A 16,710-nucleotide genomic window follows, 5' to 3' on the forward strand; every position below is an offset into this window, starting at 1 on the left:
AAAAAAAAAAAAAAAAAAAAAAGGAAAAAAAGAGAGAGAAATGAAGAAATTACTGAAGTTATCAAAGACTTGAAGGATTTCATTTTCCCTTGATCCTCAATCAATGCTCATGGAATGTGGTGTTGTACTGAAGAGACAGAACCCATCCGAGCTGACCCTCTGATGGGTTTTCAGAGACAGTTAATCACAAAGGAGGAGATTACCCATCCTTCTCCTGCAGAGCAGCTGGTGACCTCAAGCAGCAGGCCTTTAGGATTGCAGCATAGCTTTTGCTACTAGGCTACCTAAAATCAATACATTGCATAGTGCAAAGCCACTGTCAAAATTTCCTTGATGTTATAAAATAAAGATATCACGTTGAAGACCAAGGGATGCCTGACCCATGCCATGGTATTTTCAACTCTCTCATATATAAGCAAAATGTCAGATAAAAAACAAGGAAAAACAAAGAAGAATTGAAACATGTTGTTAGTGAAGAATTTTTATATACCTCATACTTCCAGAAGAAAGCTGTCTAGAAAGGACAGACAGAATGCTACTTAAAAATGAGAATGGTGAGACTTAGTCTTACATATGTTGGGTACTTCATCAGAAAGGACCATGCCTAGAGAACAAAACCTTGCTTGGAAAAGGAAAACTCTAAAAAATCCCTCAAACTCATTGCTGTGGAGTCAGACCTGATTCTTGGATGACTCTCCAGCAGGTTTCCAGAAGTTGTGAATTGCAGAGGAGGAGATTCACTATCTTTCCCCATCAGAATCATTGGTAGATTTGAACTGCCAGAGACAGGCCACGATTAGGTTAGCAACACCATTTGCTACAGACTATGCCACTAGAGGTCCCTAAAACAGTAGAGTAAGTAAAAAGAAGATGACTATCATGAGATATCCTGACACAGTGGTTACAACAATGGGCTCAAGCACAATGACGAATGGGATGGCACTGTAGGATCAGGCAGGGTTTCATTCTGTTATACACAGTGCACTGGGAGTCAGAACCAACTCAAAAGCAACTAACAAGCAGCTGCCAGAGCTTCATAGAGGGAACAAATTTTGATTCAGGCCGTGGTCTTTCCAATCACTTCCTATGCATCTATGAGCTGGACAATGATTAGGGGTGACAGAAGAATTGATACCTTTGAACTGTGGTGTTGGAGAAGAGCCCTGAATGTCCCATGGAGAGCCAAAAGAACAAAACAAGTATGTCTTGGAGAAAGTGCAGCCGGAGTGCTCTTTGCAGGCAAGGATGATGAGGCTTCACCTCACATACTTGGGGCATGTTGCTGGGAGGGGGTGTTCCTTGGAGAGGGTCATGATGCTTAGAAGGGTAGAGGTTCAGTGAAAGAGAAAATGACCTTCTACTAGGTGGATTGACATGGTGACTGCCACAACCAGCTCTAATACGTTAAGAAGTGTGAAGATGGCACAGGAAAGGACAGGGTTCAGATTGATTTTTCATAAGGTCACTGAGTTATACTCAACTCAATGACACCTAACAACAACCACTGCTTTAGGAAGAATATGCTTCCTCACCTGACGATCACCTGGAAGGGGTAATTCTGCACATGTGGTAATAAGGCGGCCATTCCGATAAATCCATAAGCAATTCTAACCTTTCTTAACAGCAAGAAAATCTTTAATTTTAATTGTACTTGTTTTTAGTCTGCTTTGGGGTTTTCTTGACCTTCCTCATGGTTGTGTTTTGGATCACAAGGACTCTCTTGTTTCTGTTTCATTTCCACCTATGGTATATATATTATAGTGAACTCCCAGTAAGACAAGAGGCGTCAATATCATGATCGCTTCCACAGAGTTGAATTTCCAGATTTTATCTAACATGTTCCCTTGTCCAGGAGCAAATATTTTGCTATGGTTTTCTGTTTTAACGGTAGCCTTTTGTTAAATGTGTACCAAGTCCCAGGGACTATTTAAGTAGGATGGAAGACGTGTTGGTCCTCTGAGCACATTTGGACATCCAGAATTTGATTCTTCAGTCTTCTCTTTACACAGAGCAATGTGCAAAATGCCAGGGTTCCAATATTCATTTCTACCCTGATTATAATCCTTTCTTCCTAAAAACTGGAGCATATGTATATGCATATGCATGAAGTACATGAAAATTTGGAACAGAAGCTCTGCGACCTTGGACTGGCCTGTGTAGCTATTTATTCTGCTTAGCACATTATTGAATTTTAAGGTCAAACTAATGTTTTCTCAAAGCCATAAGACCAGAAGTGGGGCTACTGAGCAGAAAACCATGGAGGATAAAGGTACAAGATTGTAACTATCATCGAAAGGACAAAAGGTGAGACTAGTTTAAATTCAAGTCTCAGGGAGCTGAGACATTTCTGCTATTTACCATCTTGCCAGATCACGATCAAAGTTACTCAATTAATTTGAGCAGTTCCAGAAATGCAACATTTCAGGAGAACTTGTCTGTTTATGACCTTAATGCACAGTGCCCTGGAAGATTGAGCTCTGGAATAAGACCACAGTAGGATCACATCCTTCACTGGAGTCTATAAACTCCAAGAATGTGGAATAAATACTGAGTTATGGAAATCAAGTAGAAACATCAACTAGTGATTTGAGCTTTAGCTTAATCTCCTTAAGTCTTTCTGCTCTCTAGTCATGTCATTTTAATTATAATTTCAAGCTAAAGTGTAAACATTTTAAAACTTACTTTTCTTCTCTTCAATTGTCAAAATATTCTCTCTTTCTACTGTCAGGAATATATTTTAATGTTTAACCAAGAATTATTTCCTCGCTATATTACTGACTTTTATATAGTTTTTTAATTTCCATGGTTCCAAAGACACTATTGGCTTAATGATAAGAAATTGTGCTGTCAACCCAAAGATAATGCGGTTTGAATCCACAAGCTGCTCCACAGGAGAAAGATGGGCACTCTCCATTCGTGGGATTTCCAGCATCCGAAAACTCACTGGAGGGTCATCTATAAGTCAGTTCTGACTCTTGGGTATGTAACAAGAATAACCAAGATAAGAACATTTTACTATGTGTGTATTATTAAGGGAATGGCTAACAGAAGGAACTGGAAGCAGGAGTGGCATCCACTTCTTAAACAACTTGCCTCCGGAAACTCTGAACTTTGATAAATGTCGACAGTTAAAGAGGAGCTTCAGGCCTTTTGTTCATAGGGTCCCTATGAGTCGTGCTGGACTTGCAGGCAATCAACAACAACAATAGAAGGAATGGTTATTTGGCTTGGAGTGGTTAGCACCCTATTCCAGCAGAGTAAAGACATTATTAGGAAATGAAAGCAGGGAAATAAAGAAAAATATACTTGCAAACAACTGCTTTGGTATGCTTAACAGTATTAGGATTATCAGAAAAATTGGGAGAGCCATATAAATTTTATGTTTAAAATGATCTTCCTAGGAACTTAAACCTTTTCAGAAATTGTGTTCAAATTATTTTAATTATTTTAAAGCGTGGATTATTGAAGGCTTCAAATGATTCAACTCAAAGCTATTCTTCATTAGGTTTCTGAGACTGTGAGTCACAATGAGAGAAGACTCCAGCAGATAAGCTGGTGGATTCTGTAGGAAATAAGCCTTTGGTTAGTAGCATCAGACCCTAAAGATGAGGTCAACAGAGCTCATTAAGGCTTTCTGTTAAGTGTCATCAAGTTGGAATCAATTCATAGCTGACCCTCCAGGCACTTTTTATCATATGGGAGAAGACTGCCTATCTTTCTCCTGTGGCACAGCTGGTCGATTTAGACTTCCCATCCTTGTGATTGTAGGGCAGCTTCTTACCACTAGGCCACCAGAGCTCCCTAAACATCTAAATAAGAATCTCTAGATGAAGCTTTAAAAAAAGAACTAGTGGCAAGAGTTTGAGGCCATCAACTACTCCATGGGAGAAGGATGGGCAGTCTCCTGCAGTGTGATCTGCCTCTGAAAAACCTCTGGAGGGTCAGCTATGGGTTGCTTCTGACTCTATGGTATACAATAAAAACAACGATAATACTCTTTGATGCTTTAAAAGTTACTTTAAGTAACTTTAAGTTTAAGTACTTCAAGTACTTTAAGTTTACTAGAAGTATAATTCCAAGCAGGCCTTCTATATCATTTGGAAAATTTAAGATATCCAAAGGATAATTTATTTCACTGTGACTGAAGGCTAAATATAAAAATCCACTGTGATTGATGAAACATCATGAAGAAATGAAGGAATTTCCAGAATTATAGTAGCTATATTTTTAGAAATATCTGAGTAGTAGCTTCATTAGACGTTGTGCCTTCATCTGGCCTCACTAAACAACTGAGTAAACTAATATCCCTGAAAATGTTTGCAAATGAATTCCCAAATAAAGCAATGTATAGACATCTTTGGGCTAGAGATACATTCTGTAAACAGGAAACCAAATCTGTTTCCTGACTATTCTATAGAAGGCAAAAAGAAGGAATTCTGTTCAATTTGCCCATATACTTCCTATTTATTTAATTTATATTTACCAAACAATTTTTGCTTCTATTTTTCACACTATTGGAGCAATAAGTCTGCTAAATGTATTGGTCAGTTAATTTTATTTTATTCATTTTATTAATAGTCTGTGTAGTTTTTTCATATGCTTGAAAAACATTTTTATTACTAGCTTTAAAAACAGACACCAACTTACACATGAATTAAACTCAAACTATTTTAACATATGAAACATGAGAAAACACTAAATTTTATGTATCTGAAAGTAATTTAATTCCAAATTTTTCTGAAAAAAACCTTAACATCAAATCTGTTTTAAAGTAACTCAGATAATTTCTTCCTCTTAAGTATTTAATCTAAAATATAACTACTCTTAAATATAATCTTTTGTTAAAACTTTTTTATGTAGAAAAATGTCAGCAAGAATACTTCCTTTTTTCCTTCTGACACATTCCACCAAAATGCAGTCATTACACTACCATAAATTTGGAAATAGTTAAACATCAGTAAGTTTTTGTCATCTACAGGGCCCACATGAAAAAAAAATCCAATACTAATGAGATATGCAAATTCTTTCTGCTTAATTACCCTTCAAATAATCAGAAAAATAAACCTTACAATTCAAAGGGTAATTAAGAATAAGTATTTGCATATTTCATTAGTTTTATTTCCTCATGTAAGATCTTCACTCTTTTGCCATCTGCTAATCTTCTCGAGTTTATTATTTTCAATATTAAACTCTCAAACTAGTTAATCTGTGGTTGTTAGTAGTCACTCTAAAGATTAAATACAATAATTTTATTGATATTCTTTTGGTTTTTTATTAAATACGATGACTTTGTTTTGCAAAGAGCTACTACTGTGCAAATGTTCTTTAAAAAAATTGAGATAATGTGAATGAAGAAAAGGGTGAAACACTAAGAACTTTTGTAAGAAAATCAATTTAAATTTTTTTTAAATGAAATCATGCTTTTTCTCTTACTTCTTTTTCCGCATCTTCCAGCTTCTTTTTCTTACTCTCAGGCATTAAGTCATCCAACCAGCTGAGTTCCCGTTTGGTAAACAACAAGTCCATCAGCTTTCTTACAAATACCAGAGCTAATACCTGAAGCAAATAATAAAAACCATTTAAAACAGAGGAAAAATTAGAAAGTGAAGATGTAAGGTGGAGTTAGGGGGAAAGGAGACAGGGGAAACAAGTTAATTTAGTTTAGGGCTAAGATTAAAGCAAATACTGAACACCTGGATGTTCACTTTGTTCATTTCTATTCCTGATAACCTCCTCAGAATAAAAGCTATGATTTACTAATTATTGAAGTCATTTGAAGAAGCTTTAAACAAAAAATAAGCAAAACCCTATAACATGCATTGTTGTGTTGTTGTGTACCATGGAGTTGGAATCAACTCATAGCTGACCCTCTGGTGGGTTTTCAGAGGCAATTAATCACATGGGAGGAGATTGTCCATCTTCCTGCAGAGTGGCTAGTGGCCTTGAATCATGCGCCTTCGAGACTGCAGTGTGACTTCTTGCCAATAGGCCACAAACATTGGACTCTAAATTATGCAATTAATGCTTTCCATTATTTTAGAAACATTAGACCATTCTTATGAGTGCTGATAATATTTAATGACTTAATACTCTCTCAAATTAACAATATTTGATATTATAAATTAAATCTTTAAGAAATTAGTATTAAAAACAATCTAACGTGCAAATTTGTTAATAAATTGTTTAATTAAATTTTCAAAGGTTTTACTTCTTCATTAAATCACAATTAATTTAATCAGAGTCATTATGTTATAGTCAGCTTGATGGCACCTAACGACAACATTACCGAGGTATAGAATTCTAGAAACACAAAACTAGGTTCCATCATAAAACTCTTATAAAAAGTCAAACCATATCCTAGGCACCAATATTAATTATAAAGTTTATAACAGGGTTTCTAATAATTGTTTAGAAAGACCCTAATGGCTATTCCCCTATTTTCAGAAAGAACAGAAAATCAGAAAAGCTGATTTTGAAATTTCTTACCATCATGGGGAAAACAATAGCAGCTCTTGAGACTTTTATTATCCACAAAAGGCCGAGGCAACTTATCTGAATGACTGTGAAGAGGTGGACTTTCCGGAGAGGAACGTGCCTTAGGTATATAAAATCTGGCTGATGTTTTGCAGGCATCCAGAAGAGCCGTATTCTATCAAATAACTGTAAGATAAACAGACCAAATTGGTTTTCAGAGAAGTAGAAAAATTAATATAGGAAAAAGAAATTTCTAGTGTGGCACAAAGGGTGTTCTGGTGGCATAGCCGGTAGGAAGGTGTGCTGCCAATCCAGAGGTGACACCTCTCTAGTGGGTTGGAACCCCCCCGGAGGCTCCGAGGAGAAAAGGGAAACCCCTCCTGTGCAAGTTACAGTCTCTGACAACACAATGGAAAGGCAGCTATGAATTAGTTCTGACCCAAAAGCAAGTAGCTCAAATTTTGAGTATGAATGCAGTTCAAAATTTTTGGTTCACTGGAGCTGATATTTGAGCTCTAGGATAATGGGATTGTTGTGCTTACACTCTAAAATACTACAGCATCAATTTAACACTATTACAAATTTACTTTAATATATCTAGAAGAATTTTAAAAATTATTAAACCTAAGGCTAATGCTTCCTGAGAGACAAAACAGTTTTTTTAACACATAATAATCTCCTCCTTCATATGTTCCTTAAATATCAGGCCTACCACTTACCTGTCAGTTTATCCTACTGTGGTAGTTTGTGTATGGCTGTCACGCCAAATTGCATGAAATTGATATACTTAAATGGACTAGTATTAGCAATTTAGAATGTTGTTGTTGTTGTTAATGCTGTTGACTATGACTCATAACAACCCTACAAACAATAGCTCTGAACCCTTGCATTAACCTGAGCCAACCTTACCATCTCCAACACGTCTGACCTCATTGCCAGTCACCGTGCAAACCCATCTTATCCAGAATTGAGCTGACCTTCTACACTTCCCTTTTCCAATGACTGGAACCTCCTGACAACATGCCCAAAGTATGTGAGATGGAGTTTCAAAATCCTTGCCTCTGAGGAGCAGCCTAGCTCCACCCTCTACAGAATCTATTTGTTCCCTTGTTAGTCCATATGTTCAGTACTCTTCTCCAGCACAACAACTCAAAAACTTCAATTATCTTCCATCATCTTTAGTCATTGTCCAGCCCTCAGATGCATAGTAAGCAACTGAGAAGACCATGACTTGTATTAGGCACATGTTACTCTTTAAACTGACATCATTGCTCTCTAGCACTCTGTAGGAGTACTTGACTGCTGTTTTTTCCCCAGTGCAGATTGTCTTTTGATTTCCTCACTGCTGGTGTCAAGAGAGTTGATTGAGATCTGAGCAAAATGAAATTGTTAACAACTTCAATCTTCTCCCCATCTAGCATGATACTGTCTATTGGTCTGGTTGTGAGGATTTTTGTTGAGATGCAATCTATACTGAAGGCTGAAGTCCTAGATCTTTTAACTGAGTGTCTTATATCCTCCTCAGTTTCAGAAAACTAGTTTTATTCATCTGCATAATGTAGGCTATTTTAAAGAGTTTTCCTGGGGAGCTCTGGTGGCCTAGTGGCAAGGAGCTGCAACTACAATCCCAGAGGAACATGGTTCGAATCCACCAGATGCTCTGCCGGGAAAAGGAGGGACAATCTCCTCCTGCACCATTCAGATCTGATTTGACGGTACACACACAAAAAAATAATAAAATTTAAAAAAATATTAAAAAAAAAGAGTTTTCCTCCAATTCCCATGCCATATTCTTCTTCATAAAGTCCAGCCCCTTGAATTATCTGTTCAGCATATAGATTGAAAAGGCATGGAGAAAGGATACATCTCTGACACACTCCTTTCTTGAATTTGAACCATGCAGTGTCCCTTGTAGTGTCTGGACAACTTCTTGGTCTAGGGATAGATTTTTTATGAGCACAGTCACGTGTTCTAGGATTCTCATTTTTCTCAATATTATTTATTGTCAGGTACCGTCAAGTCCGAACCAACCCATAGCTGACCTTCCAGTGGGTTTTCAGAGGCAGTTAATCGCATAGGTGGAGATTGTCCATCCTTTTCACACAGAGCAGATGGTGGACACAAACCACGTGCCTTTGGAATTACAGCACAACTTCTTATCACCAGACCACTAGAACGCCCTATTTCAATGCCCCTTTTCAATGAAGGGTAATCATATATGGTCTACCATGCCAGTAACAATAAACTGAAGAGGAGTGGTATCACATTCTTTGTCAAAAAAGAACATTTAATATTTATTCTGAAGTGCAATAATGTCAGTGATACGATAACATCTGTAAGACTTCAAGAAAGACTAGTTAATATAACTATTAATTAAATGACTGCAACAACCAGTTATGTCAAAGATGAAAAGAAATACAGATTTTTTAATCAACTTCTGCAGTTCAAAATTGACCAAATATGCAATCAAGACATTTAGAATTACTAGTAACTTGAAAACAAAGAAGGACCGGTAGTTGGAAAATACTGTCTGGATAACAGAAATGACATTGGAGAGTGGATAAAAGAATTTTGCATGAACAGTCACTAAACCACTGTAATTCTCCCTTTTAAAAAATGTAAGTGGTAATGATATACATATGTCTTTTCAGATGGAATCAGGTCAACTGTGTCTGTGGAAAAGAGTTCAATATTAGAATAAAACTTGGGGTCAACTGTGAAACAAATCACCAACTGGACATTTGTAAGCTGAAGCTGAAGGAAATGAAAACAAGTTCAGGAGAATCAACGTGCACACTTGAATATATGTCACCTGAATCTGGAGAAGAGAGGTCTGGTGAACTAGTCCATAGGACTTTGTGCTGCGAACCGAAAGGCTGGAATCTGTTAGTGACTGTGTGGAAGAAAGATGGGTAAAATATGTGTGATTCATAGTTTTGGAAACCTAAGGGTAGGTGAGTGAGAAGTTTGTTCTGACTCCACAGCAATGACTTTGAGTTTTCTTTTAATATTCAGAGAACTTCTGAACAGACTTGATGCATTGAGTACTAATAAGTGAAGACCAGATGAGTTACAGGATAACATGAGGGACATTATACATGAGAAAAAGAAAAGACCTATATGAATATCAGAAAAGACCAAGAAACTAGTTGGTGAACATAAAGTAACTAAAGCAAGTGATAGAAATGATGAGGTAAATGAACCAAATAGAAGATTTCAAAGGGTGGCTTGAGATGATAAGGTATAATGAAATGTGCAAAGACCTGAAGTTAGAAAATATCCAGCATATCCCAAGCAAAAGCATAAATAAAAATTCAAACCTAAAGTCGCAATACTGAAAGATTTTATGGGTAAAATATTGAACGACACAGGAAGCATCAAAGAAGGAAGGAAAACAAAGTCACTGTACCAAAAGGTACTGGATGATAATAAATAATTTCAAGAGTTAGCATATGACCAAGAACTGCTGGTACTGAATGAAGTAAGCTGCATAGAAGACATTGGTGAAAAACCAGGTTCCGGGAATTGAAAGAGTATCAGTTGAGATATTTCAACAAATGGATGCAATGCTTGAAGTACTCATTCATCTAAACCGAGAAATATAGAAGAGCTGGTTAACTGAGTGTGAGAGATCCCTATTTGTGCACATTTCAAAGAAAGGTAATGGAACAGAATGTGGGAATTATCCACCCATCACTCATATCTCATACAAGTAAAATCACATTGAAGGTAATTTAAAAATATTTACGGCAGTGCATAGACAGGCAACTTTCAGACATTCAACTGGATTGAGAAGAGGATGAAGATCAAATTATATCATTGCTCCTAACAGATGTCACTTGGTTGAAAACAGAGAATACCAGAAAGATGTTATCTGTGCTTTGTTGAGTGTACACAGTCATTTGACTGTGTGAATCATAACAAACTATTGATACTATTACCAAACAATGGGAATTACAGAACATTCATTGAGATCATGCAGAAACTGTACATAGGTCAGGAAGGATGAGTTTCAGGGTGACATATGTTTACTCTATTTATTCAATCTTTATGATGAGCAAAGAGTCATTGAAGCTGGACTCTTTTATAAGAATGTTGTTGTTGTTGATATGTGCTGTTGAGTCACCTGCGACTCACAGTGACCCTATGTACAACAGCCCTAAACCCTGCTCTATCATGTGCCAATCGTACTGTCTCTGACACACTTACCCTGAGTACCCCAGTAACTGAATCAATCCACCTCATAGAGGGTCTTCCTCTCCTGCGCTGTCCCTCCACCCTCCTGAGCATGATGTCCCTCTCCAAGGGCTAGTCCTTCCTTACAACATGTCCAAAGTATGTCAGACGAAGCCCCAGAATCCTTGCCTCCAAGGAGCTGCCTGGTTTAACAGTCTCTAGGATGAACCTGTTCATTTCCTTAGCATCAATTTCTCACGAGGATGTCAAGGATTTAATTTTACCTGATCCATAATTAACACCTACGGAAGCAGCAGTCAAGGAAATCAAATAACATATTATACTGATAAATCTGATGCTGATGTGGCAATAAAGGATTAAAAGAAAAAGATGTCACTTTGAAGTTTGAAGTATGTCTGATCCAAGCATGGTCTTTTCAATCATCATATATACATCTGAAAACTGACAATAAATAAGGAAACCGAAAGAATTGATAGATATGAATGATGTTGAGCATATGATAAATAATCAGAGAATGAGTAATGTCTTAGAATAAGTAAGGCTTGAGAGGTCCTTGGAAGTGAGGATAGTGAGATTTAGTCCCATATTCTTTAGATTCCTTACTTCTAGATTTCTGTGTTGTTATGTGCCGTCGAGTCGTTTCCGACTCATAGCAAACCTATGCACAACAGCCCTAAACCCTGCTCTATCCTGTGCCAATCGCACCGCCTCTGACACACCCATCCCGATTACCCCACTCACCGAATCAATCCATCTCATAGAGGGTCTTCCCCTTCTGCGCTGTCCTTCCACCCTCCCAAGCATGATGTCCCTCTCCAAGGACCCGTCCCTCCTGGCAACATGTCCAAAGTATGTCAGACGAAGCCCCAGAATCCTTGCCTCCAAGGAGTAGCTTGGTTTAATCCTCTCCAAGATGAATCTGTTTGTTTTCCTGGCAGTCCATGGTACATTCAGTACCCTTCTTTGTGTTAAGTAGTCCAAAATACATGAAGCCTTTGCTGCAGAAGGTCAAGGACTACAATCTTCAATATGGACTGAAGCTCAACATCAAGAAGCCAAAGATTCTCACCACTGGGTCAACTGGCAGAACCATGACAGATGGAAAAGGGATTGAGGTTGTTAACAATTACAAATTCCTTGGCTCCACAATCAACATTTTTAGCACCAGCAGTCAGGAAATCAAAAGACAAATGGCACTCTGAATATCTGCTGTCAGAGACCTTTCCAGAGTACTGAAATGCAATGATGTCAGTCTACAGACTAAGGTGTGCCTAATCCAGACCATGGTTTTTTTTTGCAATTACTTACTATGCATCAGAGAGATGGAATATGACTAAGGATGACAGAAGAAGAATCAATGCCTTTGAATTAAGGTGCTGGAAAAGAGTCTTGAACATACCATGGACTGCCAAGAAAACAAATAGGTCTGTCTGTCTTGAAAAGGGTAAAACCAAGTTTCTCCTTGGAAGCTAGGACTTTGGAGCTCTGTCTCACATACTTTGGGTACATAGCCAGGAAGGACAGTTCTTTGGAGAAGGACATCATGCTCAGAAGGGTGGAGGGACAGTGCAGGACAGGAAGACCCCAGAGGAGATGGATTGATACAGTAACCAGGGTAATGGGGGTTAGGAAGTGTGTCGTAGTCAGTGAGACTGGCTCAGGATAGGGCAAGGTTCAGAGCCATTGTACATGGGATTGCTATGAGTTGCAGGAGACTCAAGGACACATAACAACAACAACTTTGGACTATCATGAAGGACCAGATCCTGGAGCAGGGCATTGGGTTAGGTAAAGCAATTGTTAAGTGCTGTGAAGTTGACTACAATTCATAGCGACCTTACAGACAACAGATCAAAACCTTACCCTAGCCTATGTCATTCTCCTGATCTCAACATCTGTGATCCCATTCTTACAGTCATTGTGTCAACACATCTCATTGAGGAAAGAAGAGGGTTAGTGGGGGTGGGGGAGAAGGAACATTCTCAGTGAAATATATTTACACAGTGGCCAGAACAGTGGGCTGAAGCATGGCAACAACTGTGAGGATCTTATAGGCAATGCTTCATTCTGTTGTCGATAGGGTTGTTATGAGTCGGAATAAGCTTATGCCTAACAAAAACAATTATGAATGCTTTCTGGCCTTCCACTCCCTTTCATTTTACTTGAGTCCACAACCACTACCCATAGTAGCTTGTTATATAACTAAGTACCTTCAAGTCATAACTGACCTTCAAGCAGGTTTTCTGAGGCTGTAAAGAGCACAGGAGAAGAAAGTCCCTCTTTCTTCCATCCCACAGTAGCAGCAGGAAGAAATCAAAAGATGTGCTGCATTGGACAAATTTTCTATCAAGGACCCATTTAAATAAAGAGTAAGAATGTTAGTAAAGATTAGATGTGTCTAACCCAAGCCATAGTGTTTTCAACTGCTTCATGATAAATAAGGAAGACTGAAGAAGAATTGATACTTTGGATTTATGATGCTGGTAAAAAATAGTGCATGAACTGCCAAAAGAATAAACAGATTTCATTTCCAAGGATGTGGGACCAGAGTGCTCTTTGTAGGCAAGGATGGTGAAACTTCATCTCACATTCTTTTGGGGCACGTTGTCTGGAAGTTCTAGTTCTTGGAAAAAGACATCACGCTTGAAAAGCTAGAGGGTCAGCAAAGAAAGGAAGATTCTTTATGAGATAGAGTGACACAATGATGGTAACAATGTGCTTACGCACGGCAGATGTTATGGTGATGACAGGATAGGGCAAAGTTTTCATCTGTTTTACATAAGGCCGATACATGTCATAGTCACCTCGAGCGCACTTAACAACAACAATGTTCTCGATGTCCAGGAATAGTTTATTCATGTACTAGCTTCAACTTATACAGATCTAGATCTCAAATCTCAGATTTCTTTCTCAGGAGCTCTGGACCTATAATTAGCAACTGAATAACATGTCTTGATGTTGCTCTTGCTTGGATGTATTACAGAATTTCAAGCTCAGTGTAAACTCATGTTTTCTTCTGTATTCTTTCTTTTGGTACATGGCATGGCCCTTCTTATTATCTGAACTAGAAACTTATACATGATATTCATTCATATCCATTCACACATTTTTAGAAACATTAATTTGAAATCTTCCATGCTTAGTTTTTTTTTTTTTCATGCTTAGTTTTTTAACAGTGCTATTTTTATTGCTATTGTGTGCTGTCAATTCTACAGGACAGGATAGAGATGCCCCACAGTGTTTCCATGGCTTTAATCTTTACGGCTGTCAAGAGAACAAAGATATAAGACTTGAAGAAGTTGCAGCCAGAGTACTCCTTAGAGGCAAGGATAGTGAGGTTTCATCTCACATGTTTTGGGCCTGTAGTTAGGAGGGGCTATTCCTTTGAATAGGGACCTCTGAATGATAAGGAATTGAATTTGCACTACCCACAAAAAGGTACTCTGTTCCAATCCACCAGCTTCTCTGTGAGAGAAAGATGGGCAATTTCCTCCTGTGTAATTAACGGCTTCTGAAAACTCGTTGGAGGGTCAGCTATAGTTTGGTTGCCAGTGCACAACTCACTTTTGCTTAACCTCTCTCCAGGCTACCAATGCATGTGCCATTAAGTTTTCTTAAGTATCTACTTCCTAAATATCTCTTAAAGTTAGCGGTCATTTAAACGAAGAAAGAAGTTCCCCAACCCAACAAGTCTAAAAGCCATAAAACCAACCAACCAACCAACAAACAAACAAACAAACAAAAAAACCACACCACACAACTTGATGCCAAGTGGAAGTGTGACTTGAACAAAGTAAAATTCCCTGGCTTATGACTGAACATTTCAGTTTCCACAGAGCTAATTTTTCTTCTTCTAGTCACCATTTCTCCGTTTGTGGAGCTATATCATTGCATAAGTGTACTTCAGTGTGTGGGTGCTTCAATTGTTGTTGTTTAAATGGCACATTTGCTTTACTTTAGATTCCTGAAGTGTTGGAATGAATATAGATGTGGTTACATATCTGAATAAAGAAACAGCATTCGTGAGAACACTGTGTTCTGTTTTTTTCCTGCCATATTTCACAGTAAGAAGCCTAGATAATAACGGTTGTGGATTTTATTTTGATATTCCCTAACAACCAGGTAATGTACAGACTACTTTAATGTAGAAATAGGTTCACAAAAGAATCTGTTCCCTGATCTAGTGCTATTCAACACATTTAATAATAATCATGACAAACGTGTTCTGAGTTTTGCATTATGGCTTTTATCTTGTCCTAATATTAAAACCTCATTTCCTTCATTAAGTTAGCCACAATCCCTGATAGAAAATTTCAACTGCTTGCTTTCATTTTTACTAAATGATTTCTCAGTGTGAGACCCTGTTTCTCAATGTGTGATCCTGCTTGCTGTTTCATTTGTTACGATTTAAAACTCATTATACTTATCTTGTGGGTCTTTGATAATGTTTTCCTCAATTTTCATTTGAAAGATTCACACCACAAATAATTCCAAAACTTGACATTTTTGTTTAATTCTAAACCTCATGGATATAAAATCATGTGAGTGGAACTGGGGTGAAAATCTGTTGAAATCCATCAAAATGATATTACTTTGTTTCTTAAACTTCTCCTGCTGTATTTATGTGAGCCTGGGGCCTAATAATAAATAATTTTCACTTAGAGATTAAATTAGTTCTAGTGGAACTTTTGCCAATGGCAAAAAGCAACAACAAAAAAAAACAGAAAGAAAAGAGGAAAAAAAAATAGCAAAACAAAATTTCTTCAGCATTCTTCTTTACCTGTTTTATCAAACCATTTTTAGCAAAATATATTTTCATATCTGTAAATGAGCAAATTAAACACAATTTAGATAAAATTTAGACACATTTTTAAGTATCTTTCCTCTTTCCAATTAATTTTACCCTAGATGAATAGTGTTTCTATTAGCTTGAGGGAGTTCTGGTGGCCTAACCTGAAGAAGCTGCACTGGAATCCCAAAGGCATGAGCTTTGAATCCACCAACTACAATCTCCTTCCATGTGATTTACTACCTCTGAAAAACCTCTGGAGGGTCATGTACGCATTGGTTCTGACTCAGTGGCATACACAATATTAGCCTGAGTGTTCAGTGACCTTTCAATGTCATACTGAAGTTATGCCTGAGCCTTATGACATAGCACTATCTTAAGGCTTGAGCTCTTTTTTTTCCTTCTCCTAAACTCAGACTCTGGTTAGTCATTTCCTTGGCTAAAGTGATCCTACGCTTCTTGACCCCCAGATAAAGGACTGTTCTTTTATATAAGTTTGAATAGGGATGAGACTAACTGTGGCATACAAAAAGCTGTGATTCATAATTCCCTTGTGGTTGTCCAAAATAAACTATCCACAATAAAATAAGCCTCAAAATTAGTCTCTCCCTCAAGAAAATTTAAGGTTTTGGCTAAATTATGTTAATTTCTAAAACAAGATTATTCAAAGACAAATTTGAACAGAATAGCATAGCATCTAAGAAGTAAGCAGGAAAGATTTGTCAGCCTCTTTAAAAATTCAGAACACACTTGTGATTTTACAATGTGTCCACCAGTTCTTTGACACTCCTTTCTCTGAATTCTAGACAACCTTAATGATTTACATTTAACTTTCAGAAAGCATATAGACAATGGGGTGTGACTCTGGAGACTAGGTCAAACGTTCTCTGCCTCTCTCTTTTTCTCAAGTGCTAGGAGAAGCTTGCTGCTATGTTGTGAGGCTACTTAAGCAATCTATGGAGGGCCCCCGTGGGAAAAATCCTGATGCATCACCAATATCCATAGAGAAAACTGATCTCCTGCCCACAGCCATAGGCATGAGTCAGCTGTGAAGCAGATCTTTCAGCCTCAGTTAAGCCTTCAGTTGATGATAGCTCCAGAAAGAACCTTACTGAAATTTCATAAGACACCTTGAACCAGAACCAACTAGTTAAGCTGTTCTCAAATTCAGGATGGACAGAAATTGTGATAGAATAAATATTTCTTGTTTTAAGCCACTAATATTTGGAATAATTTATTATGCAATAATA

The 16,710-nt window shown here is 37.6% G+C and overlaps 1 protein-coding gene across 1 annotated transcript in view; it reads right to left on the minus strand.

Moving 5' to 3' along the window:
* Nucleotides 1-16,710, minus strand: part of SLC4A10 (solute carrier family 4, sodium bicarbonate transporter, member 10) — a 315,078-nt gene that overhangs the window by 30,829 nt on the left and 267,539 nt on the right. The window contains exons 23-24 of the mRNA XM_006879486.1: nucleotides 6,487-6,660; nucleotides 5,434-5,556 (exon numbers count right to left, since the gene is read on the minus strand). Coding sequence (XP_006879548.1) covers nucleotides 5,434-5,556; nucleotides 6,487-6,660 — 297 coding nt within the window. The remainder of the gene's footprint in view (nucleotides 1-5,433; nucleotides 5,557-6,486; nucleotides 6,661-16,710) is intronic.

Source organism: Elephantulus edwardii, unplaced genomic scaffold, assembly GCF_000299155.1.
Source record: "Elephantulus edwardii isolate Elephantulus edwardi_28Jun2011 unplaced genomic scaffold, EleEdw1.0 scaffold00003, whole genome shotgun sequence".
NCBI lineage: Eukaryota > Metazoa > Chordata > Mammalia > Macroscelidea > Macroscelididae > Elephantulus > Elephantulus edwardii.